At 33.3% G+C, this 25,898-nt stretch overlaps 1 protein-coding gene across 1 annotated transcript in view; it reads left to right on the forward strand.

The window, feature by feature from the left end:
• The window catches only part of LOC129231475 (CRISP/Allergen/PR-1-like), a 153,845-nt gene that overhangs the window by 102,263 nt on the left and 25,684 nt on the right, over nt 1-25,898 (forward strand). Inside the window, exons 4-5 of the mRNA XM_054865801.1 lie at nt 7,341-7,516; nt 25,399-25,508. Of these exons, the coding sequence (XP_054721776.1) occupies nt 7,341-7,516; nt 25,399-25,508 (286 nt within the window). The remainder of the gene's footprint in view (nt 1-7,340; nt 7,517-25,398; nt 25,509-25,898) is intronic.

A 25,898-nucleotide genomic window follows, 5' to 3' on the forward strand; every position in this document is an offset into this window, starting at 1 on the left:
AAGGACTCCCTCTATATAATATAAAATAAATTTTATTTTATTTTTATTTTATTTATTTATTTATTTTTTTGTGTGGCGCAAATAGAACTCCAAATGTTTCTTAATGAAAAAATTCCGGTATGTACTCATACGTACAACTAATGCAAAGAGAAAATCGGGCATTTAACTATTAAAATATTGCAATAATGTGTCCAAATCTGCCAAATCATCAGACAAAATTTACCGAGAGAGGAGTTGGGAGCTCCTGCATGAGGGTCAAAAAAAAAAAAAAAAAACTGAGCTAGTCAGCTAGTCATTGGTGAACTGCCTCTTTAGTCAGCTGTAAGATTTTTCAATAATGTTTATATGTGGCGTTTAAGATAATCCTTTTATAATTATCATAGATGCAAAAATAACGTTTTGAAAAAAATCAAGGAAAATTGAGAAACGTTATCTTAAAGTTAGCGCACAAGAGTATCATTCAATGTTATTTTTCTTCTCTTCGTAAAAACCTAGAAGGATCAATCAAATTTTTCCGTTGACTGGACGGCGGACCAGCGCTTGATAATTTCTGTTTTCTGTTGTAGATGCAAGGGGGGAAAAATACTTGCGGACATTGATTTTCAGCGCAAAATTCTTAGCCTTTTCGTTGTAATTTTTTTTGGAATTTTTTTCAGATTTCATGTATGATATTCTAACAAAGGAATTTATAGTAAAAAATCATTCATAAAACATCAAAAAAAGAAAAAAAAAGGCTAAAGCTATAATAAATCTTTAAGTTCCTTAAAAAGTAAAGAGAAATTCATTGGTTTTGATTAATCCAATTCTCATTGATTTGACTTCGCCATGGCTTTGATGCAGGTCTATTCATTTTGTGATTGGTGGATAGTGAGTTGCATAATCTATTAATTTATTCTGCGAGTGGGATCTCTTGTAGTGGTGGCGGGATCTGATCCCTTTTTATTTTATCTGTTGATTTATTTATTTATGCGAACGATAAATTTTCCACCTCTCGTTGATTAAAACAATGAGAAAAAAAATTGAGATAAAAATTTGAGGAGAAGGCGGATAAACTGAAAGCTTATAAAAAAGCTAAATATGTAAAAATATTTTGATTGACATGGTAATGGGTGAAGTTTAGGGAACGGGCAAAGTGTAAAAACTTTTTTAAACAAAACAAACAAATAAATAAACAAATAAAATAAACAAAAAAAAATAAATAAAAGAAAAACATCCAAAACATAAAATTGAAATGAAACGAGCTGGGGTGGAGGAATAAATTGGAAAAGCAATTTATCTACTTTAAAATTCAAAGCGGAATAGAAAGATTTACTGAAATTGCATAGTTAAAATAAAAGAGTAAAAGCAATGTCGAATGAAGAAAAAGAAAGAAGGAAATAGAGAGAATATATTCACTGTAAAAAAATTCCGAAACGTTACTGGGTATTTCCGTGTCACGTTTAGGGATTTTAATGGTTTTTATCCACTTCCTGGAAAAATTAAGTATCATTGTCGAAAAGTTTCCTGAATTGCTACAAGTCACAAAAATGCAGACCTTTCACTGTTGTGAAAAATATTTTTAGCTCCCAGTTTAAAGATTAACTAAGTGTATTCATAAAGTGTATCGGCTTTACTTTAAGTGCGGCCCGTCCATGCTAATTAATCTCCCTAAGGGAGCGAAAAAGTGTGGACTGCATTGCTTTGCAAGATTTGCTGGCAAGTAAAATTATCGGTACTTACTTGCAATTCTGGCATAGCTTTGGCCATGTTTGCAATAATGCTCTTTTAACTTCCTTGATAAATCAGAATGATGCCAAGATATTATTTCCATAGACACGATTGGTTTTAAACGGGAAGATTTCTGAATTTTTCAGGAGGCTTCCAGGATAATATCAGGAAGGTTATTGAATTTTAACGGAAAAAAATCCTGGAATTTGCAAGATATATTACTGGCAGATATTGGGCACATCAGCTGCCCATTAATTTAGAGGAACTTTTCTGAATCATTTTTACAGTGTTGTACAGAGAAGAAAAGCAGAAAATATTGATGATTGAAAAATCAAAGATTTTTAAAGAGTCAACATCACTTCACTTATAAAATGTCATTTAATTTCAGTTCTTGAGGACAAAAGAATGAGTGAGAATACGTTAAGTTAAAATTTATATTCTGAATGGATATTTTTTCTCTCTCTCTCTCTCGTCCTGTATGAGCTGTTTGTTCAATAAGGCCCGCATTCGATTTTCGTACTCCGGATTCATTGAACCATACACTTTAAAAACGATTCAGAAACGTTCCTGGAAAATAATAGGCAGCTGATTTGCCCAATTTCTGCCAGGAACAAATCTTGGAAAAACCTGGAACGTTTTCTGCTAGAAGTCAGAAACCTTTATAAAATTAACCTTGAAGCTTTCTGAAGAATTTGGAAATCTCCCATGTTAAAACCAGTCATGTCTCGGGAACCTTCTAGAAAAATTGAGTAGGTTTAATTTACTTGATTAGAACCTTCCTGATTTACCAAGAAATCTCCAGAAGCATTACAGCAACCATGGCCAAAGCTATACGACAACTGCAAGTAAGAACCAAGCATTTCCCTTGCAAAGCTGCAACTATCCAGTGACTTGTTCGCTCTCACTGGGAACTTAGTTAATTAAAAATTATTACTTTTCGTCACAAAAAGAAAAGTTCCAAGTTAAGAACTAATATGTAGATTAGATAGTATATAGGATAAAGTTTTCAGTGGTACAGCTCGAATTACGGAGGTGATTAAAACGTCATTGGTGACCTTTTCGTTCAAACCAATTGGGGGAAAAATGAATTTTTGACATCTTGAATTTAAATTTTGCTTTTCGCAAGCACGTGTTTGTATGTGGAGACCTGAGTGTGTGTAGACACGCCTGTTTGTGTAGTCATGTAGTGTAGGTGTATGTGTAGGAGTGCGTGTATGTGTAGGCGTGCTTGTGTGAAGGACATAACCGCAACTGCCCAGTAGGAGAAAATTCCGGTGAACAGTGCTGCTGGTGGAGGCCCAGTATTCGCTGAGGACCCGGGGGCAAAAATCAAAGAACGCGAATGGACGCAGCCGTCATTCAACAATCAAGTGAAAACAATAAGCAGTTCTAGATTGCTCAAAAAAAAAAAAAAAACTGCGTTGAAAATAGTACATATGCATACGCAATGCTTTTTATTGTCAACAGCGACAAGTCTAGAACGTAGTAGCAAAAAAAAAAAAAATAAATATATAAATAAATAAAAATAAAAATAAAAAATTAAAAAATAAAAATTAAAAAAGGCGCCACCTAATTTATTACATAAACGAAACCCATATCCAAACGAGCTTTAAAAAGTACTGCAAAAATATGGTCAAGACTAAAATTTTGGTGAGTTGGCTGAATGTCTCTTAACATCACATAACCGAAAAAGTAGGTTTCAGTTATTTGCACATTTGACGCAAAATTCTACTGGCCCGTATTTTGGAGAGTGCCATTCTGTGATCTGGCAAAGGGTGACGAATTTTTCACTTTTTCGAAAGATTCGTAAAAATAAATACATAAATAAATAAATAAATGCACTCAAATCTGCACCAGAAAAGACCAACTATCAACGTTTTTCATATTAGTACATCGGCCCCCTCTAAGTGCTCAGAGAGGACGAACTGGAATTCATCATAATCAATAATAAATACATTGACTTTTTAGTTTTGGTTTACTTCTCAGGAAAACGTCATACTGGTAGTTTAATGATCGTTTAGAAATAAGCAGAAGTGAAGAGTGTCATTAGTAATATTTCAGTATCAAGATTCCCATTAAAATTTTAATCTCCTAGTATAATATCATTGGGCTGCTAAAAAGCCTAAAAAGAGCAAACGGGAAAAATTGACATTTCTAAAAAATGTTTTCACAAAATTCAAAAAAAAAAGGTAATTATAAAAACGCTTGGAGCTGTAGGACAACTTGTGCATTGATGCCCCCTTGAAATGCAGTGCTTTCCGTTGAACCTGCAGAGGTGATGACAGAGAAAAAAAAAATTAATTTGAATTTTGACATCTTGAATTCAAATTATACTTTTCGCAATCACGAGTGTGTGTGTGTGTGTGTATGTAGGCCTGTGTGCTTGTGTGTGTGGGGGATATGTGTGTTTGTGTGTAGGGGTATGTGTATGTGTGTGTAGGCATGTGGGTTTGTGTCTGTGTGCTGACATAAGTGTGTGGGTAGTTGGGTGTATGAAAGTGTGTGGGGGGTATGTGTATGTGTGTAGGCATATATATGTGTTTGTGTCTGTGTGCAGGCATGAATGTGTGGGTAGTTGTGTGTATGTGTGTGTGTATGTTTTTGTGTGTGTGTATGTGCAGGTGTCTGTATGTATGGGTGTGTGTATGTGTATGTGTGTAGGTGTATGTGTGAGTATGTGTTTGTGTGTGTGTATGTGTGTGTGTGTATGTGTGTGTGTGTAGTTGTGTGTATATGCGATTGTGTGTAGGACATGGATGCAACCTGGAGACGGCTTTCGCTATAGGTGCAGCATCGTGAGGAGCCGGTCGACGGTGATGGTGCGGAGGGTGGCGGTGGGAAAATAAAATAATAGCACGCCAAAAACAGTCAAGTAAAAGCAATAAGCAATCGTGATTGCTCAAAAAAAATGCGATTGACAAAAGTAGCAAAATTAGGAGGTCAACGTTACACGTTTTACCCTACATAAAAATGAAAAACATTGATTCCACTTTATGCGTGAAATAAAAAGGAACCTATAAACTCTTTTCACTGATTCGTTGTGCAATAGTTTATATTTGTTCTAAGCATTCAAATTTCTGTGATAATTGGTGCATTACATGATGCTAATTCCAATATGAAGTAAGACTTTAGCCAAAAAATACCCAAAATAATAATAATAGTTCTGCATTTTTTAGAGCAAAAATCAGTAGGATTTTTTTTTTTTTTACAGTGTTGCTGAAACTTCACACAGTAATTGTTTAAATTTCATATCTCACATCTCACAGTGTAAAAACTGTGCCTAGAGAAGTTTTTTCAAAGTCACGCAATCTTCTTAAAATTTGGTAACGTTTTTCGCAAACAATCGAAAATTATTAGCTAGCTATGAAAATCAGTTAAGTAAACACACCAGCATTGGCCACTTCGAGGTTTATATTTGAAAAAAAAAGAGTAGTCCAGGCCTCCCAGTAGATTCTGATGCGCAGGACAACTTAAAACCCGTTTTTTTCAAAGATATACCTATGTATATGATAGTAACCGGTTGCTACATCGTAAAAATAACTGTTAGGGAGTTGAACAAGGCTCCGTGGCTCTGTGGTAGAAGCTTTGTCGTCTTAGCCGGAAGTCGTGGGTTCGATTCCCGCTGGGTGTTATGTCCTTCTCTTATGCTGTAAATCTTTCCCATGTTTGTCCGGAAGCAAGGCGCTTTGTACGCAGTCCTCCATGTATGTGAAGCTGTTTAGCTTCTGTGAAAAGAAATGTATAAATGAACAAAACGCGACTATGAGCAAATCTAGGAAGATTTAAAATTTAATGATAACTTATCAGGAAATGCTTCCTACATTTTCGTGTCTCACATGTTTTAACTCTGAATTAATGAAATTTTCTCCTGTTATAAAGTAAAACAGTAAAAACGCAAACAAGCAACGTATCTGAAGCTTATTTAATCGTATTCTCCAACATGGATTGGTAGTACAAAAACTAGTAGTATCAAATGTTATCTAATGATGGGACCAGAATGCCGCATGCGTTAGTATTCCTAATATAGTAGCTTTTGTATGCTCCTTATACAAGACTACAATTGTTGTCGTATTTACCACGTTAATTTGATACGGAGAGATTATAACGCCCAAGATTTTGCATAGCAGTTGTTAAAAATTAAGAAAACAAATTATAAATACTAGTCCGAAACTTAAATTTTGCTTAAAAGTGTTCTTTTCTACCCATAAGGATTTACGCATTGTGTCAAATTCTACTATGATGCCGAATTTTGGTCAAAATCCGCAACAAATTTTACGCGATGAAGTTTCTTCGAAGTGCGAGTGATATTTTGGACACTTGAAATATGTTTGCTTCTAACCGCAGAAGTAGAAAAGGATACCGGATATCATTTCTGTCTATCAAAGAACTTATACAGAATTATTTTTCAATGGAGGTTATATCCCTAAATATAAGTTAGGGGACCAGGGGCCCGTATAAAAAGTTAAATTTTGTATTTTTTGACTTTTTTTTATCTTTTTTTCTAACTTTCAATATATTAACTCTGCATCTAATTTTGAACATTTTTGCAACTGGAAGTATACATCTAGGACGAACGGTTGAGAAAATAAAGTTCTTGCAGGTTAAAACAGAACACCCTGTATACTATACAAATAAATATATATTGCTGATTGCTTCTCTTTTCTATTTTATAATAAAAGAGCATTCGGCATCATTAGCTCTTCAGCTTTGGTCACGATCTTATTTACACTAGTAAATTAATGAATTAAGTTTTATTGATTTATGACCAGTTGTCCAGGATTTTTCTTTTTTTATAATTTAATTAGCTTTAAATCTTCTATTATTTACTATGTGTTATAATTTTTAAAAGAACTGGTCAAAGGCAAATAAACGAATTCAGTGCACATGCAGGATCAACTTCTCAATGGCAATATGTCATTTTTTAACTGACTATGAAATAAGTAGTATTATTAAATACCCGGGCAACAAGCTAGTTTTCAGAATGAAAGACAATACGAATATTATTATTTTAATGCTTAAACAGCAGTAACTGTACAATTTTTGCGCAAATCCCCCTTCTTGCGTTCTCCCTTCTCGTTGCTGAGGAATTAGTAAAAAAATAAAAATATCGCTTAGTTTCTCAAGATATCATGCTTGAAGTTCGAAAATTTCCTGAAAAAAAAAACTTTTTTTAAACCCGAAAAGAGTTTTTTATATTCCTTTTTATTGAATTCAAAATTAAGAAACATATAGTGTTTGTTCTCCTAATGTTTCTAGTACAAGTTTCAAAAATACTGCCCCGAACGTGGTTAGATACCTTAAACGGTACCTAATTATTTTCTTTATGTTGTTTTAGCCTATGCACTCAATTAGAAGTGATCACCATCCTCATCATCATCATGAAATAGGCTTTGAGCCTGTCTACTGATCAATCCACCGAAACGTTGGTCTACCTCGATCTCGGCTGCCTAGTCTCTTGGTCTGTAGTTCAGAAGTCTTTTTGGTAGTCGGTCGTCGTCTATTCGTTCCACATATCTCTTTCATTTATCTTGATACTCCATAATTTTATTGTTGGTGTCATATATCTTCAAGTCTTTTGTAAGTGCAATGATTGTGCACGTAATTAGAAGTGATTACTATTGTTTTTATTGCAGAGGCATTTTCTGTTGGTCAGAATATAGCGACGAGAGCGAAAACTGGAAATACTTTGCCGACTTCTGACTGGGACTCGACGATCCAAAGTCTGTATGACGAAGTCAAGGATTTTTATCCGAAGTGGATCAGTCCATTTAGAGCTCCAAAGTACCCAATGACTGGTCATTACACACAGGTAAGCCTGAAACCAAATACATTCTAATTTTTGTATTTTAAACATTTTTAACCTCTGATAAACTTCTTATTTACTACTACAGAGGCTGCTATACTTTGAACACAGCAGATATAAAACCACTAGTAGTTTTAGGCGGGATTCAAAGCTTACTGCCACAGTATCTATCTAGCAATAAGATCGTCATTTGAGCAATCAGGGGGAGCAATCCCCCCCTCGGTCCTGCTTCCAAACACAATGCATTTTGTTGTTGTTTGCCAAAAAAATGAATTGAGTATATACCCCCCTGCCCCTCGGAAAATTCTGAAATGACGGGGCAGAGGGAGTGATTTATATAAATTTAAATTTTGGATGTAGGGGATATTGGGACTCGTGTGGACAAATTTTGCATTTTTGGAAAAAAATATACTAAATACTGTAAAAAAGGTAGTTTTTGTCCACACTAGCCCCATGTTATGGGGTTAATGTGGACAATTTAAGGGGCTAGTGTGGACGAGCTAGAATACTAATTAAGTAATGTAAACAGTGGATTTCGATTTCGATTCCGAGTCACAACTGACTACAACTGTATTTATGTCGAGGACTGCATACTAAGTGCCTTGCCTCCATTATTTTTTATACCGATAGATGGCAGCACCATCACCGGATCGAACAGTTAATGATAATTTAGAACTAGACCAGGAGCTAATAGCTACCTGGTGCTAGCACCCCCAGAGGTATCGTTTCACTTGGAGGACATTGAGACCACGAGAATATTTGACGTCGCCCAGTCCCCTTTAATGACGACGGTGGGTCTTCGACCATCGAGGTTCGAACTCAGGACCCTCTGGCCTCGAATCCGACACTCTACCGATCGGGCTGCCGCGGCCCCACAGTGGATTTAAAAACATAAATAAATAAGTTTTAATCTAAATAGCAGATTCCTTAACCAATGTTAACCTTAACGAAGCATATTTTAATTAGTAATAAAAGTTAAAGATACTAATTCGTAGCTATGAATTGTCTAAAAATAAAGAAACTATTTAAAACACAAATTAAAATGTTCGAAAGCTATTCATTTTTATTTAGATGAAAAAGGGCTATTTCAATGCAGAAGATATTTTTTTTTCTACTACACACTATTATTAAAGACATCAACATTAAAAATTATGTGAGCTGCAGAGTAGATCATGAAACGTAAAAACTATTCCGAAACGTTCCTGGAAATAATGGGTAGCTCCCCCCCCCCCATATGCCCAATTTCTACCAATAACATCACTTGCAAAATTCAGAAACCTTCGTGAAACTATCACTTAATCTTCCATTCAGAGAGGAGCTCTCATTGACAGCATAGTTAACCTGGGCGAGCCATAGTCGAGCTTAAGACGATAAACTTAAGAAATACACTCAGTTATTCTTTAAACTGGTAGCTAAAAATATTTTTCACACCATTGAGGAGTCTACAATCATAAGTCTACTCTACTTAAAGTAATTCAGAAAACGTTTTACTAAAGATACTTGATTTTACGGAAAAATAGGTGAAAACCTGTGAAATCCCGCTACGTTCCACGGAAATAATCAGTAACGTTTTCGATTTTTTTAGTGTGCTACTAACAACATCTGGCAATGGTAGTTTCACTACAATTTCATTTCACGATATTTGGGGCATATATTTTCCATCGTAGAAAAATAATAATTTTCTGTGCTTCAAAGAACTATTTTGTTCACGTTTTTAACAGAAACAATGCATAATTACATCAGATAATTTGTATACGGCCTCCAATCGTCCAACAGAGTGCGAAATACTTGATCTTCTTCCTAAACTTAACCAACACAAAGTCATTAAATATTGTGTCATTGGTAATTTGAACTATAAAAAAATAATGATAAAAAATGTGTGAAAATGACAGAATTCCTTGGTAAATTGATTTATCAGCTTTCAATAAGCAAACTCATTTAATTAAAAAAAGGCTTAAAAATGTGCAAAAACACAGAGAATCCTTTATAAATATCATCATTTTATCATTTTCAGTAAATCGTTTTATGAAGCAATTGGTAAAGAATAAATCCCAAACTGTAATATGATGAATAAATAAATAAAATCATTTGTAAAAGAACTCATCACTTACAAGAATCCATTTTATTTTGTAAATGAAACCTAAAATATCAAAAAAGGGACAAAAAATCCTTTGTAGTTTAAATTCTCTTCAAAATTAATATAATCATGCAAATAACATAAAATATTTTATATTTAAGTTCTTATTTTTCTCTCACTCAAAGCTGCAAGGGATTAGTGGGGGTATGAGTCCACAGAAGTCTCTTTACCATTTGTCTACAATAGCCCCATCACCGTGTGTCCACTCTAACCCCATGGGGTAATGTTTTCTTTTAATCCTTTTAATTATTAACTAAAACTATGTACAGCAGAAATAAATATCAAAATATTTGTTTAATACATTTATTTATGATAATTTTATCTTCTTTCACTTGAAATAATAAATTAAAAAAATGTAATCTAATAATTGAAAGAAAATCCAAAATTTACTTTTTCACTATAAAAACCTTTTTTTCGTAATTTGCTACAGAAGCATCGAGTGTGTTGCCATGAAACTACACATGGAAGTGCATGTTGGTGTTGTCATTTTGCATAAATTAACAGAGAAATTTTGAAAAACAAATAACAGAATTATTCCAGATGTCCACACTAACTCCTTGTCCACATTAGCCGTGTGTAATTAATATCACACGTTTGCAAAAGAAAGAGCCCTTTTTTGTGACGAGTTTAAAAAGGAAATGTTTTCGGCACTCTACTACCTTGTTTTGTTTTTATATCAGTATTGCAATTGCTTCCAAAGAAGAAATGCACACTTTCAAAATCAGGCACTAAGTTACTAGATTCGAATTCATCAAAAAGTTAGAAATTGAAACAACCATCAATAAATAATTTTTTTTTAAATTCTTCTTCCCCTTATTTTATTTATTTTTTGGTTTTTTTACTTTAAATATTCTTTTGAAAAGGGGGGGGGGAGGAACTGCCCTCCCTAACTCCGGAAACGCCAATGAGTGAAAATGTGTAATGAACAGCACGGTGCATTACAGGACTAATGAAGGAAAAGAATCCTCTTGTTAAAAATAAAAGAAATCTGATCAAACCTTACATATTTCGTGCAGCAGTACTTTATATTTCATTTGGATTCTGCAACCCTTTGTCATTCAACTATTTCTTAAAAGATAATAAGGAAACGTGTAATAAGCTGTACGGCATAGATAGGAATAAAGAGCATTACGCAATGAAGGGAGAATTTATACTTATATTGAGAAAAGACAGTATTCCAGACGGAAAATAAAAGACACAATCCAATTTGTTTAGTAGTTAGTACTACTAACAGTATTTGCTTGACAGTTGTTTATTGAGGATTAAAGGTCATGCAAAAGTGATCTATGAAATCTTAAGATTTGCGTCAGTGGCACTACGTCAGTGGTTCTACTTCTTCTAGAACAAATCCCGATTGCGTTTAAAATTGTATGCTGATTTTGTTTGCGAGTTGATTTTATTTTCTATGTTATATTTCTTAAGAATGATGGTGTTAACATAGAGAGGGTTTAGTGCCAATTTTGTTACTGTTGTACAACTTTTTCTGATCTGAAATTTCCTTAGTTATTTTGTTACCAATTTTTATTACCAATTTGTTTAGTAGTTACCAACAGTATTTGTGCCTCACTGTTGGTTATTGAGGATTAAATGGCATGCAAAAGTGATCTATGAATGTTAATGTTTTGTACAACTTTTTCTTATTTGAAATTTCCTTAGTTATTTCAAAATGTAGGCTTCATTTCAATGCACTATTTTATTGAGCCAACAAATGGACGGAATATTTATTTTACTTTGATTAAAGATTATTTTTCAGTGACATGAACGAAGTTATGGTGTTCGGCCTCATTAATTGTCTCTTATTTGCTGGAGGCCGTAAAATTCCTGAAGTCGGAGTCGTAGTTCCTCATTATCCCTCCAAATCTGCCACCATGCCAAAACTGCAGAATCAGAGCAGGACTGACTTAGGGGAAAAGGAATCAAAGATTTTAAAATTCAAAGAGTCAGAGTCGAAACCGGAGTTGGTTGTTCGCCCTCCGACTCGACAGCCCCGAGTAAAGCGCATGAGTAGCACATATTGTAGCGTTTTATTTTTTTAAATTAACGTTTTTCATTAATTCTTATGTTGGATAACATTTTATTTGATTAGCACATATTGTAGCGTTATATTTTTTTAAAATAACGTTTTTTTATTCATTCTTACGTTGGATAACATTTTATTATGTGTGCACACTTTGTTCTAACATCAATAGAAGATACGTACTGAATAAACGGCACTAAATTTCGTTTTTAAACTGAATTTGAAAAAAAAAAAAGCGCAATTTTCCATTGAGACGTCCTATTCAATCATTAAAACTCCAATTCATTGATGCTTATAATACAGAAACATTTGTTTTATATTGAATCAATGTAAACCATTTACAGTCCTTCATGGTATCTATAAGCCATTTCGGTTAACCTAGAGTCACTTGAAATTTTTCAGAATATTTGACTGTAAAAAAATTAAACTATTAGTTACTCTTTAGAAGTTATTCTCGATATTATTAAACGTGCTCTTCTGACACTGTAATACTCTGCAGTGGAAAGGTAAAGCAAAGTATCTGCAAATTTTCCTTTTTTTTCTCGCTTTTTTTTAAATTTTTGTCATCTGTATATTTAAGCTTTATTGTACAAGCTTGCTTATTTTGCATCCAATGAAAATAAAGCACGAAAAAAACGTCGAATTCCAACATATTGTTAGAAAAATCGCGTTCCTTCATTCTGTCTCAAAATTTATTCTCCTAGATATTGTGCTTTACGTTCCCACGGCAGACTTCATGCAGTATTATTAAATGATAGTTATCTTGTGATGCAAAAAGGAAAATTTTTTAAACGCTCAGAAATTTTATTTTGCTGTATGGATGATCTGGGTCATTCTTCAAAACGCGCAACTTTTCTGTCACATGCCTTTTACAGAAAAAACTTTAAGGAACAATTCATTTAACAATGCTTTTTAATTTCATCAAAAATATACCTATTAAAACCGGCCAACAATTTTTTTAATAATAATTTTTATTTTAGTATATTTTTGGTTCACAACATGTGAATTCTCACCTCCGTGTCATGTCGCACACCTCGTGTGACTGCTTATGTTGCTTAATAACTTGTTTAATTAAAAGTATATACTTAATTATTTATTATTCCTTGCTTAAGCGTCTCAAATACAAATTGTTTAAGTATGTTTAATTTTTTAATATTGTGTTTTAGTTCGTTTCTTAGGATAAATAGTCATGTCACACAAAAATTCTCACCTCCGTTTCCTAAACACAAAATGCCATTCCTCATTAACACGTGGCAGTAATGACATCAAACTTTATTTTCCATAATACAAGGGAGCCCCCTTGTTTATTTTCAGCCATAAAGAAGTTCTGATATTTTTGTCGAAAAACGAGAAGATAGATTTTGTTTCATAAGTGTGGCAATTGTGTCTTCTCACCTCCGTGAACTTGAATTTCAGGGATCAAATTAATGTAAAAAAAGAAGTGAACATGTTTTCATATGCTTAACATGTGCAGATTGTAGCAACGAACAAAAAACATATTTCGCTGAAAAATGTATCCATTAGGCCTATATTAATGGAAAATTACTCACCTCCGTGAATCTCACTTCCGTGACAGACCATCTCAATGTCATTATTTGTGAGGTGAAAATAAATGATGGAGGGGAAATACATCAATCTTAGGCATTCTACCACAATATAAATAGCCAGTATATTCTCAAATTTATTGAATACTATTTTTAACACACATTTGAACTAAAACGATAACTACTAATTAATCCGTACTTTAATTAAGAGAGCTAATATTAGAATCCCACTAATCATTAAAATAGCTCATTGTTTGCACAATTAACAAAATTACTACTTTTATATTAAATTGGCCTCGATTTTTAAACATTAAATTTTTTTTTCTTTTTTTTCTAATATCCGTGAACAAGGTATTTTTTATTTATTTTTATTTTTGAGAAAAATAATTGGAACTTAACTGGGCCATTGTTTATGGTTACTCCTAGTAGGTAACTCTTTCATGTAAGAATAAAAGAAAAGAAAACAAAAGGTTTCGAAATTGAAAAATATTTGCGTTCAAAAGTTACGTTTTCTGGAGAACCATCTACTTTATTCATTAAAATAATTGATTTTGCATGATATATAAAAATGAGGTTAATAAACCCTTTTAAATGAATTTAAATAATTATTATCTTTCTTAATTTTGGAGGATTGTGCAATAGTTTAGGAACGACTCTTTCACTTTATGCCCAAAAATAGAATAAAATTATTAAAATAATAGAAGAGTAGTTTAAAATCGCGAAGCTAAGACTCAAATTTACTCTCAATTGACTACATACTTAGAGTTGAACAATAGCACTGTGTGTAACGGGCAGAGATTCAGGTTCAAATTCCAACCGAAAAGCACTTTCGTTGCATTATTTTCGATCCATTTTATGTTAAAAATTATACTCTAGTTGCACCAAATAGGAAAAAAAATATAAATAAATAAATAAAAAACCGCTCTCCTTTTGTAATTTTTCTTCGAAAGATTGGGACATTTAAAACGTTCATCATGAAATAATGTCTATTTTTATGGGCTTCAATTCAATAGAAAAAAATAATTAAAAAAAAATCGCTAACTAAAACCTAAAGTCGATGTTATTATCGTCATACTCTGTATGATAAATGAAAAGTCATTAAATTGCCCCAATAGGTGATTAAAACAGTGATTTTATTTCCGATTATCATACCAATGACACTGACATGGATTCAGTGTTTAACGTATTGTCTATTGTTGGCATATGGAGGTAATTGGTCATCATTAATGTCATTTATAAGGTGTGCCTGCAGTGCTGATTCAAATATGCAATAGCAAGACCTCTGTAAAAAAAAATCCGAAACGTCTCTGATTAATTCCGGGTAACGTGTCGGGATTTTAAAGGTTTACACCAGTTTCCTGTGAAAAACAAGTTTGTTTGCAAAAAAGTTTCTTGAATCGCATCAAGTTCTATGAATGCCAACTAAATACAGTGGGGAAAAATAGTTTTAGCTACCAGTGTAAAAACAGATTACGTTTTTTTATTAGGTGTTATTCTTTCGGCTTAGCAAAGTCCTCTCTGGACTAATTGAGCCCGAATCAAGGGCGAAACAGCCGCTGGAATATTGTAGCTCTGAGAAGACTTACTCGCCATTCCCACCTTGTTTGCGTTAGGAATGGTGAATAAGGAAGGTCCAATATATGTTTTCACTGAAGGTTCACGAATTAGAAACATAGTTAAAGCGAGTTAGAAACAGCTTTGCTTGGAAAGGTTTTGCAATTTTAAACCTCCCCGATTAGATTCAGTCGTGTCACTGGAACCTTCGGAAAAAACTTACGTAGATACAATATATTAGCTAGACACCTTCCTGCTTCGCAAGAGAGTTCAGAAAGCATTATTGCAAGCATAACTCAAGCTAAGACAAAAGTGCACGCGAGTTTCAGGAATCTAACTTACCTGTCATTTTTTCAGAGCTACGGAATGCAGAATGTTTTTCGTTCTCATTAGAAGCTTAGGCAGCCTGGATAAGCCGATACACTTATTCAATACGCTCAGTTGATCATTATACTGGTAGCTAAATATATTTTTCACAAAACGGATAACTCTGCATGAAAACTTGTAGCAATTCAGAAAACTTTTTGAGGAAGATATTCGATTTTTTCAGGAAGTTAATAAAAACCTGTGAAATCCCCGCGGAAATACTCAGCAACGTTTCAGATTATTTTACAGTGTACTAAATGATTGTATACATATAGGGTGATCCGCGAATAAGCCCTGATTTCAAAATTAAGTATCTCTACAACAAAGATCGATAGAATTATACGGTAAACTGTACGTTTATAAGCAAACCGGTAAAACTCGTGCATAAAAAATTAGAAAATTAAGTTACGAAAATCATCAATATCGGTGCAATCACAATTACCTATCAATAGCCCTTAAAACATGCTTCGAAGTATAAAACGATCAGTACGACTATTGGATAGTGAAAAGAGGCTAGCGTAGAAGATGAAATAATGTATTCTATTGAAGAACGTGTGTTTTTGGTACTGGAATTTTACCGATTACAACACAGTTCTACGGCAACACGTCGCAGTTTTCAAAACCGATTCAATGTTTTACTGAACGTTACGTTAAACTTTTGGAACAATTTGTTAGCAATCAACTCGCGCTGGAGGATTGACCAGTTATCGACTAGTTTTACTGACACAGGAATAGATTGGCCTCCATATTCTCCCGATCTGACTCGTTGTGACTTCTTTCTGTGAATTGAAATCTGCGCATTGAAAGATTGTCAGTGGAAAAAATCCCGTTACTCTATATGAGCTTGAATCGTTGATTAGTGTTCCATTTCCGTTGAGACCTTGCAAGACGTCATGTAAAGTTTCATTGTTCGTTTACGCATTGACATTGCTTCGAACGGTGAACACTTTGAAAATTTGTATTCTGATTGCAAAGACTGTTTCACTTTATTTATTTATTTTTTTTTTTTTTTGACTCCTTTCAAAGAAAGTTTTCAGCGCAGTGCGCCATCTGTTGATTTTCGTAACTAAATTTTCTAAACTTTTGTGCACCATTTTTGCAGTTTTGCTAATAAACGTACAGTTTACCGCACAATTCTATCGTTGTTTGTTGCAGAGATATTTAATTTAGAAATCAGGGCTTATTCGCTGATCACTCTGTATTTATTTCTTAAGTTTGCCTTATATTGCTGCGCTAATGCTGTCTTCGTTTTCTATTATTATCTATTACTTCGCACATATGTCTTGGCACATAAATTTTGAATACCGAAATCATGCATGCATTTCATGCAAAAATGCTGGTTTCTTCTGTCGGATACTTTCAAACAAAGTTAAGGGCTAAACTTTGTTCACAATATTTATGAAAGGTTGACGCAAAATCTATTGGTATCAGCGACAGCTTTTTTTACATGTTTTATCCTCTCGTAAATTTGCGTCAGAGATACAAGATTTGTTTTTGATAGCTGTGATTCATTGAAGGTTTTGAACTTATATAAATATTGATTTCATACAAAGCCATGTCTTATCAGAGAAAAAAAACGTTATCTTGTTGCTATATTATTATTGTTTAAACATTAGGAACATCAAGTGCTTTTTAAAGATTAGATCTGAATATGTATCTGTTTTACTGCTAGTTTAAATAGTTTATAATACTTTATTTATTTAAATAATCTGATAAGGAAAGTGAAATTTCTGAAAAAAAGTTTCACAAAGTTTTTTCTTAGAACAAAATCAATTGTTTTAGTGCAAGTAATATTCAAGTTCAAAGAACTTATTTCTGCTTTTATTTCAGCAAAAAATTTTTTGAATTTATATATGTGCAATTCTCTAGTCAATTGCAATTTCTTGCCTCAAGCTCATAGCAGCCTTAGAAAAGTGTTTTCTATTTTTTTTTATTTTCATTTATTTGTCGCCTTCTGAAGAACAAGATAACATAAATTTCACACTGCTAAATAGTGCTTCATTTTGTGGAAGCTTAATATAAGTATTAAATAGGCATTACCGTACACTTTCCCTAATCAGCATTTCTATCTTTAATGGCCTGCCCAAACAGCAAAAAGAAAAACTAAAATCTATATCTAAAATAGATTTTTACTATGCTTCAAGAATCCTACTTTGAAATTCAGTTTCTTTATAGCTAACTTCACCCCAGCATTTTACGTCATTACCATCCAACAGTTTTTACAGGCTTTCCATGACCACTAGGAGCAACTGGAAGCTCGAATAACTCTCAGTTTTAGTGGCAGTCATCATAACTTTGTTAGGAAAATTAGAATTTTGCGTGAAAAAATTTCTAAGCTTTCTGATTATGTGTATTTAATAGTAAAGTATATAGAACAACTAATATAGATAAATAGTAAAGTATATAAAATAGTAAAGTATATAGATAGTATAAAGTATATAGAATAGTAAAGTATATAGATAGTATAAAGTATATAGAATAGTAAAGTATATAGATAGTATAAAGTATATAGAATAAAGTATATAGAGTAGTTTTTACTTCAGTCATTACCATCCTTACTCGTAATGAGCTACCTTTAACATCATTGGAAATTTTTTTCTTTTGCGCTTATAATATGTGAACTTTTGTTTAAAATATACGTAAAATTTTAATGAAGTTAGCCATATTTTATGTCTTGTCAGGTGAAATTCATTAAAATGACATTACCATCCAGTGCAAGAGTTTCTAAAATATATAGATGGTAAATATAGACTGAGGATTAAATGATTCTAAGTTCATTATTTATAATATTGTAGATGATTTGTTTTTTGGAGGTTAATCATAAGAACTACGGATATTTTACTCCATACGTTTAACTGAAACTCATTTGAAAAAATGATTGATGAGTTATTTTTGAAAAGTTCCAATATTTAAAGCATTTTTAGTATACTTGTTTTGATTTCAGGCAATAAATTTGATAAAATATCAACAAATCAATTGATTTATGAACCAAAATGAAGGAAAAGTTAGAAAATATAGCATTCATAAAATTGTAGACTTTGCCGAATTTAACCCTCAAGATCTCTAAACTAAACGAAGATGTTTAGTAAGCTTTTACAATTTAATCAAAATATATATCTTGCGTTTTTAGAAAATGCCAAATTGCACGCCCTTGGGAAAAGTTGAAAATTTTTAAATGTTTGGAGTGCGAAATAACATTTTTCTAAAGAATTTAGGCGAAGGCCAGGGGGATTGGCTGGAAAACCAGTCAGCTACCTTCTACAACGACTGTTGGGGAAGTTGAAGTCACGATGCGACAAATTTCTTATTAGAATTCTTATTAGAATTCTTAATAAGAAGAGAAATATGTAAAAAATATATCTAAATATTTTATCTGAAACAGCTTACATTTTTACTGTGGTTTTCATTTCGCGTAAAATCAGACGTTGAAAAAAAAAAAAAAAAAAAAAAGCTTTTGCGTTTTTCCAAGCAGTCTGCTAAATTGTAGTTTATAAATTAGCAACTGAGAAAAATGCTTTCCTGACTATAATACGCAGTTTTCAGGAATCGAGGGCTGGATGCAAGCAACTGAACAGCTAGTATATGCCAAATGTATGACAACTGTATTTACAGAAAATACATTAAAATATCGCTAGTTTTGTCGGAGCACTCGTTAACACGCGTCCTAATTTATTCATGGAATTTTAATGTCATTATAGGATAAAGTAAATATTTAGTTTCAAATATAGTTTTACTTCACCAGCAATACTGAGTTCTTGACATTAATTCATGCAAAAATTAATAATAGTGTTAGGAAAAAGAGCCAAAAGCTTTTTTCATGATCCTACTCTTCGAATAAGCACTACGAAAGTCCCAATACAAGTAATGACTTGATGACTAAGTGTTTTTAAAATATTTCCTCAGCAATACAAATAAATTTAGTAAATTCATCTAAAAATTGAGAATTCCACTTTCACTAGTTTCTTGAAATCGTAAACTTTATATATGCAGGCACGTCATCTAGGAGCGTTAAGGGACCAATTGCCCCTCCCCGCTGTCTTTGAAAAAGTACTGTTTTTCGTATAAGTGTCATTGACTTTTTTGTTTTTCGATAAATTGTGCACTCACCTCCCAGGAAAATTTCAAATTAATGGGCCTAACCGTATGATTTCTTTTTTCACTTGATGAGCTTCCCTTTTGCAGCTGTACTTGGTGACAGCAAAAAGAGAAAAATGATTGCAATCCACCTATTACATGTCCTTAGTTAATCGCACGTTACCGCTTTTTGAACGAGATCTTATGAATAATTCTTAACCTCCATAATAGGAAGGAATTCTTAAAACAAATCACAATTTTATCAATTACATTACAAGGACGTCGTTTTAACGCATTTATAATAATTATTCGTACGCACTGTCATCAATTGTTTTACGATATATCAACCAGCGAATATTGTAACGTAATTATAACTACTAGAAACAGGTGTTTGGATCCAAAACCTTCGATAATTCGGCCTGTCCCTTTCAAGGGGTTCTTGAGTTAGCATTTAATTATTTGCTTGCGTTGAACTTAATTTGCGTGCGTTGTAGAATCTGCTCGTAAAAAATAAAGTGCAGAAGAGCCACGCAAACTGAGCTGTCTCCATAAAACTCAGCCACGTCCGGACAGTGCGAAAGACCCCACGCGTTGACCTGTTTAATGGCCAATAATTTTCTTTAACCAATAGTTTATGTTTGCAAAACCCTTTTTAGGGTTTTGTAATTTTCTGTAGTAATCATTGTTTATACTTAAAATTAGAAATTAAAGCAAATGCTTTTTTTCAATATGAAAGTCATAAAAATACTTAACCCATACGAAAACCCGTTCATCCCGTCAGGGATTCCCAAAGCAGGCAAGGGATTATAATATTCAATCCTACCGGGCAAAGCTGGTAGGATTGAATATTTGGGGTTGAAATCAACTTGGAAGGGCTAAGTAGCTCACAGTTCATCTTACATGCAGTGCTATCCGAATCAGTAGACTCATGCTCAATTGTAGAAAAGCTCAGTTTCCTTGCAGATGCTTCAGGCTCATTTATCATCATACCTGTTTTTGGAGCAGAGTTGGGATCTGGTTTGTTAGTTAGATCTGGTGACATGTAATAAAAATCAGAAGTGTCAGAAGTGTTCTGAAAACTGTTCCAAAAATGTATGCTTCAAAGTGTTCTAAAAAAATGTTCTAACTAACTTATTGTTGCCCAAAACGTGTTACACGATCTTTAGCGGATATTTGGTTTGTTTAATCTCTGTTTGTTTCAGTTTATTTTTAAGCAAATAATGCATGCAAAGACTGTGCTGTATTTTCTGAGGAAACACTCATACTTATTCTTTTTAACGCCTCTCCCGATAACCCGGCATTTCGCAAAATCCGCCACCTTTCGCCCCACTTCGGGCTGAGTAGCAAGTAAAGCTGCGCATGTTTTTGAATTCCTCTTTAAAGTAAGAGGTAAAATTTGTACCTCAGAGCCAGAAGGACGTAAATCCAAAAATTGCGGTTCCCTGTTTATTAGTCAATTAGATGTGCAAGGCTATCCCGCGTCGAGCCTTGTGAACGTAATTCTTATTTAAAAAAAAAAAAAAATAAAAAAAAAAAAAAAAAAAAAAAAAAAACCTTGCATAATTGTTTACCGGAGTTAAAAGAGCGCGCGTCCCATCCTTTGCATGTGACAGAGAAAAGTTTTCCCTCTCTACTGTAAAGTTATCATAATGTGACTTACGTTCCTCTGGCTCTGAGGTACAGAAATTATCGAAGTTATCCGAACACTTTAACTGAGACTGCGACTTGGTGAAATGGTGAATTCAAGCAGTATTCACCCCTTGCTGCAATGAATCAAATTCACTGATACAATGACCAACGTTAATGAAGCAACAAGGTTACTATCAATGCAAGTTAAAGTGAATACAGCAAAACACATATCCATACATCGTTTTTGTCCGAAATTTGCAGTGTAGAACTAGATAACTGCACTTCAAACTAGAGTATGTATATTTTCACAAACAATTGACAGAACTATGGGCAAATTCTTTTCAAGAACACAATATGTATTTCAAAACAGTAAAATGAACTATTTATTTTTCAGTTGGAACAATCAAGGTTTCATGCGATTGTAGTTGTAGTTCAATTTTAATTTCGTTTGAGAGTCCGTATAATTTTGCTAACTCAAAGTTTATTTCTATATGAAAAAAGAGAAAAATTTGTCAATAGAAGATTGTAATCACATATCATATAAGATTTATTTTTATGTCACACGTTCCTGGCCGTTTGGGAGGAGACGTGTCGTGGTAGGAGAGAAAATAGGACACATGCAGTTCAGTGACACTTTCCTTGCCGAGTTGCAATACGTGAAAAAATCAACTTTGCTTTCGTTTGAGGGTCGTACAGTTTTGCTAACTGAAACAGTAAAAGTTGATTTCTATGTGAAAAAAGAGGAAAATTTTTCAATAGAAGGACGTAATCACGCATCAAATTGCACTATTGCACAAGAGTTATTTTTATGTCACATGTTTCTGGCCATTTGGGAGGACACGTGTCCTTGTAGGAGAGAAAATAGGATACATGCAGTTCAATGAGATGGTAAGGCATCAGATATAAGTGGCATACAAAATGCGATGGCATTATAAAAGAGACTAACTTAGCTCACAGCAATTCATAATGTCGATAAACTCACGGCAGCTGCTTCGGTTTCTTGTAAAACCTAAGCAAGTGACTCAAGCGTAAGTAGCTTTTTAGATTTTATGCCGAGAAGATTTCAAGAATTCGCATACCACAGTGACAGTGGCTCAGATTTGGGAGTCAATACCCCATTCTAAGACCTTGGTTTTAACGTTATCACCGATATTTACACAGCAGTTGATATACATGTAAGGACTTTTTAAACCTCCTCTATAAGGTATATTTCGGCTGCACAAGTGCTTAGAGGTAATTATGCTTCTAAGTTTTAAGCAAAATGCTAGAATATTAAAGTTTTCTTTCTTTTTTAGTGTGTAAACGTAACATTACTTTTACATGTTGGGGGTAAGAATAAATAACTTTAACGAAACTTGAAAATTGTGAAATAATAACCTGAAGTCAATGTATTATTGCGAGTAGCTTTGGTTGTTTCTCTTGGGATGCAAACTGAAATTTAGAAAACTTGTTTGCATTAATTGGTAAACTTTTATCTTGAAAGTACCATTTGAAATGCGGTGGTAGTCCCTGAATCTTTTAATGCTAATATCCTTTGTTCTACTCCTTGAGAAGAGATAAAATGGAGGGAGTGAAGACTTTCATTCAGGAAATCAAGACCCCAAATCTCGTAATAGATTTTAAAGCAAAGCATTAGAAAAAATCAAGTTTCTTTCGCTAGTTTCATGCAAAACGTGTCAAACCATTCGTCGATGTTGCGTCACGTGACTTGGGGTCTTTGAGTCAGTTTTTGCTAAGCCAATGAATGACTGCTCTAAGGTTCTATTAGTCGAAGTGCATTATAACTTATACCCTAGCTGCTTTTAGCAATTAGAAACTCAGATTATGTTGCGAAAAATAGGAGTTCTTATTCAAAAATTCCTATTTGAAACATTGTGTTCAGTTTCCTCCGTACATGGTCCCTTATCAAAACTTAATTTGCGTAGTTTTAAACAAGACTTTAATCCATGTTGAATGACAACTTTCGCATTTCCATCCGAAAAATTAAAAGCAATTCGATCTTTTTCTTCATTGACTGTACTATAGACACTGCACGTTAATAAAGTTAAAAAAAAGAAACACTTTAAAGCAATGCTAGATTTTATTGCTCTAAATTACTGGCAACTTTGTCTTCATACTTCACGAAAGAATTCAGCTTTAGATCAAATTGCACGAAAAATACGCGTAGTTATTTCGGAACAGTACAAGCAACTCCAAAGTTATTTTCTTCCGATAATTTTAAAGAAATCAATGATTTCACTCAACTTTCGCACCAAATTGTAATATATTTAAAAGCACCGATGAAACCAAAAAGAAAGTTATGATTATTCACCCTCTCAACAGACAGATTCCACTTCCTAAGGATGCTTTTAACCAGTTTTGATCCTCCGGAAACGGAAGATTCCTTGAGATGAAAACGATAACAAAGCGCTGAAGTAGACATTAATGGCACGTTTTAATATTTATTCATATTGACTGTTATACACTGACTGGTAGGTGTAAACTTTCTATTATTCTTAAGCGTTTCAATTACTTTGTATAAACTATTGACGCTGTAGATAGGGGAATATGTGGCAAAATGAAAGTTACAAAAAATATTTTTAAATACAAAAAAATGAAAATTTATTTTGAAAATTACAGTGGAGGTGGTTTTTAACAAAACTTGCATTGAAATACTATTTTTCGTTTCTGCAGTACGTTTGTACGTATCAATAAATTTGTTCGTTGGAAAATAATTCATGTGTCCAACACATAGGGTAAGATGATTATTATTTATTTCATAATGAAGTATTTTTCTAATTAATTATTGAAAATATTTTTCAAGGAAAATTTACTCTTATACAACATTCATTCCTCAGTGTGAAAAAAAAAAAAAAAAAAAAAAAAAAAAAGAAAAAAACAACGAAACGTTACTAAGTATTTCTTCGTAACGTTTCGAGATTTCAATGGTTTTTATCTACTTCCTGGAAATATCAAGAATCATTGTCAAAAAGTTTCCTGACTTGCTACAATTTGCACGAATGCAGACTTCTCACTGTTGTGAAAAATATTTTTAACTCCCAGTTTAAAGATTAACTGAGAGCATATATAAGGTGCATGGGCATCAGTTCGACTACGGCTTGTCCAGCCTGATTCAATTTCTAGGGAGTGAAGAATTCTTCGCGCTTCGTATGAAGTGCTACCAATGGAGTTGCTTAGTACTTGCTTGAAATTCTGGCTTACCTTTGGCCGTGTTTGCAATACTGCGTTTGGAATTGTCTTGATAGAGCAAGAAGATGTTATAGTATCCTTACGTAAGATTGCTTTGAAATTCCAGAGAAACGACTAGCTTTAAACAGAAAAAAAATCAGGATTTTTCAGGATAACTTTAGGAAGGCTTCTGAATTTTAACGAAAAACATTCATGGTTTTTGTGAGATATGTTACTGGCAGAAAATGGGCACACATCAGCTGCCTATTATTTTTCAGGAACGAATCTGAATCGTTTCTACACTGCTCTTCCTAGTCTATTGCTCAAAATCTTTAGCGAGAGGAGTCCTGTTTGCAGTTCTTACCCTCAAGATACCCTCAAGATACAATAAATGGATTTAATTAGTTTCTCAAGAAATTCTTGAGAAACTAATTAAATCCATTTAGATTCGCTCGTAACCTCCTTGAAACGTTTTGGAATGAATTCATATATACACGTTAATTTACACGTTTTAGGTGCACTGTAAAAACAATTCAGAAAGTCATAGAAAATAATGGGCAGCTGATGTGCCCAATTTCTGCCAGTAACATATCTTGAAAAAGTCAAGAATGTTTTCCGCAAATATTCAGTAACCTTCCTGAAATATTCCTGGAAGCCCTATGAAAAATTCAGAAATCTTCCCGATTAAAGCCAGTCTTTTCTCTGGATTTTTGAGTGAACTCAGGTAGGTATAATATAATAGGTTGGCACCTTCCTGATTTATCAGGAAGATCCAAAATCAATATTGGAAATATGGCTAAAGCTAAGTCAGAGTTGCAAGAGAGTATCAAGAACTTTACTTTCCTACAATTCTTGCAAAGCTACGCAGGCCATGGACTTAATCGCTCCCTTTTGGAGCTCAATCAGTCTGAAAGAGCCGTAATCGAACTGAAGCCAATACACTTTATAAATACTCTCAGTTAATCTTTTCACAACAGTGAGAAGTCTGCATTCGTGCAACTTGTAGCAATTCAGGAAACTTTTTCACCAAGATACTTGATTTTTCCAGTAAGTGGATAAAAACCATTGAAATTCCGAAGCACTACACGGAAATATTCAGCAATGTTTCGGAATTTTTGTACAGTGTGTAAGGATATTATTACGTTTTTAGTACTTTGTATGAATCATGCAATCTTCACCTACATACACTGAAAATGAAATCAGAATAAATGGCAATAGCCGTTTTTATGGCTTAATATTACGTATAAATCACAATTTTCTTATGCTACTATAAAATTATCACTTCTCGAATATCGTAAGCAGGCAAACGGCAGCTTATACACATGATATACTGAGTAAATACTGAAAAACATGTCTTTGATTAGATAATCCTATATGTCTCTCTTTTTGTATATTTCAGGCTCTGTGGGCGACATCTTGGAAAGTAGGGTGTGGCTATACAGTTCACAGTTATTCTAATGATCCAAGGTTCCAGTATGTCGAACTTTATACCTGTAACTATGGGCCCACGTAAGACAAATATATTATACTTTCAAAATAAAAACCATTATTCGCAGGGAAGCAGCTTAATAATATTGTTATTATAGCAGACAAAAAAATTTGTTAAAGCTTGTAGTTGACAAGCAAAGGCAACTTATTTACTGCATGTAAAAAGTAGCAAATTAAAAATTGTTTTATCTTAGCAAGGAGTATCCGTTATTTTTAAAGACAACTGACTATGATTTTAAAAACTAACTTTCAGGAAAAGCTATTTATAATTTAAGGAGTTTAATAACTTCAAGAGTTTTATTAAAATGCACTTTTTTTTTTTTTTTGTACATTATCTTTCAAAATTGGAGTGTTAAATGCTTCAAATTTATTATACAGTGGTCGCCGCTTATATGGATCACGTTTGTTCTG

Source organism: Uloborus diversus, chromosome 10 (assembly GCF_026930045.1).
Source record: "Uloborus diversus isolate 005 chromosome 10, Udiv.v.3.1, whole genome shotgun sequence".
Taxonomy (NCBI): domain Eukaryota; kingdom Metazoa; phylum Arthropoda; class Arachnida; order Araneae; family Uloboridae; genus Uloborus; species Uloborus diversus.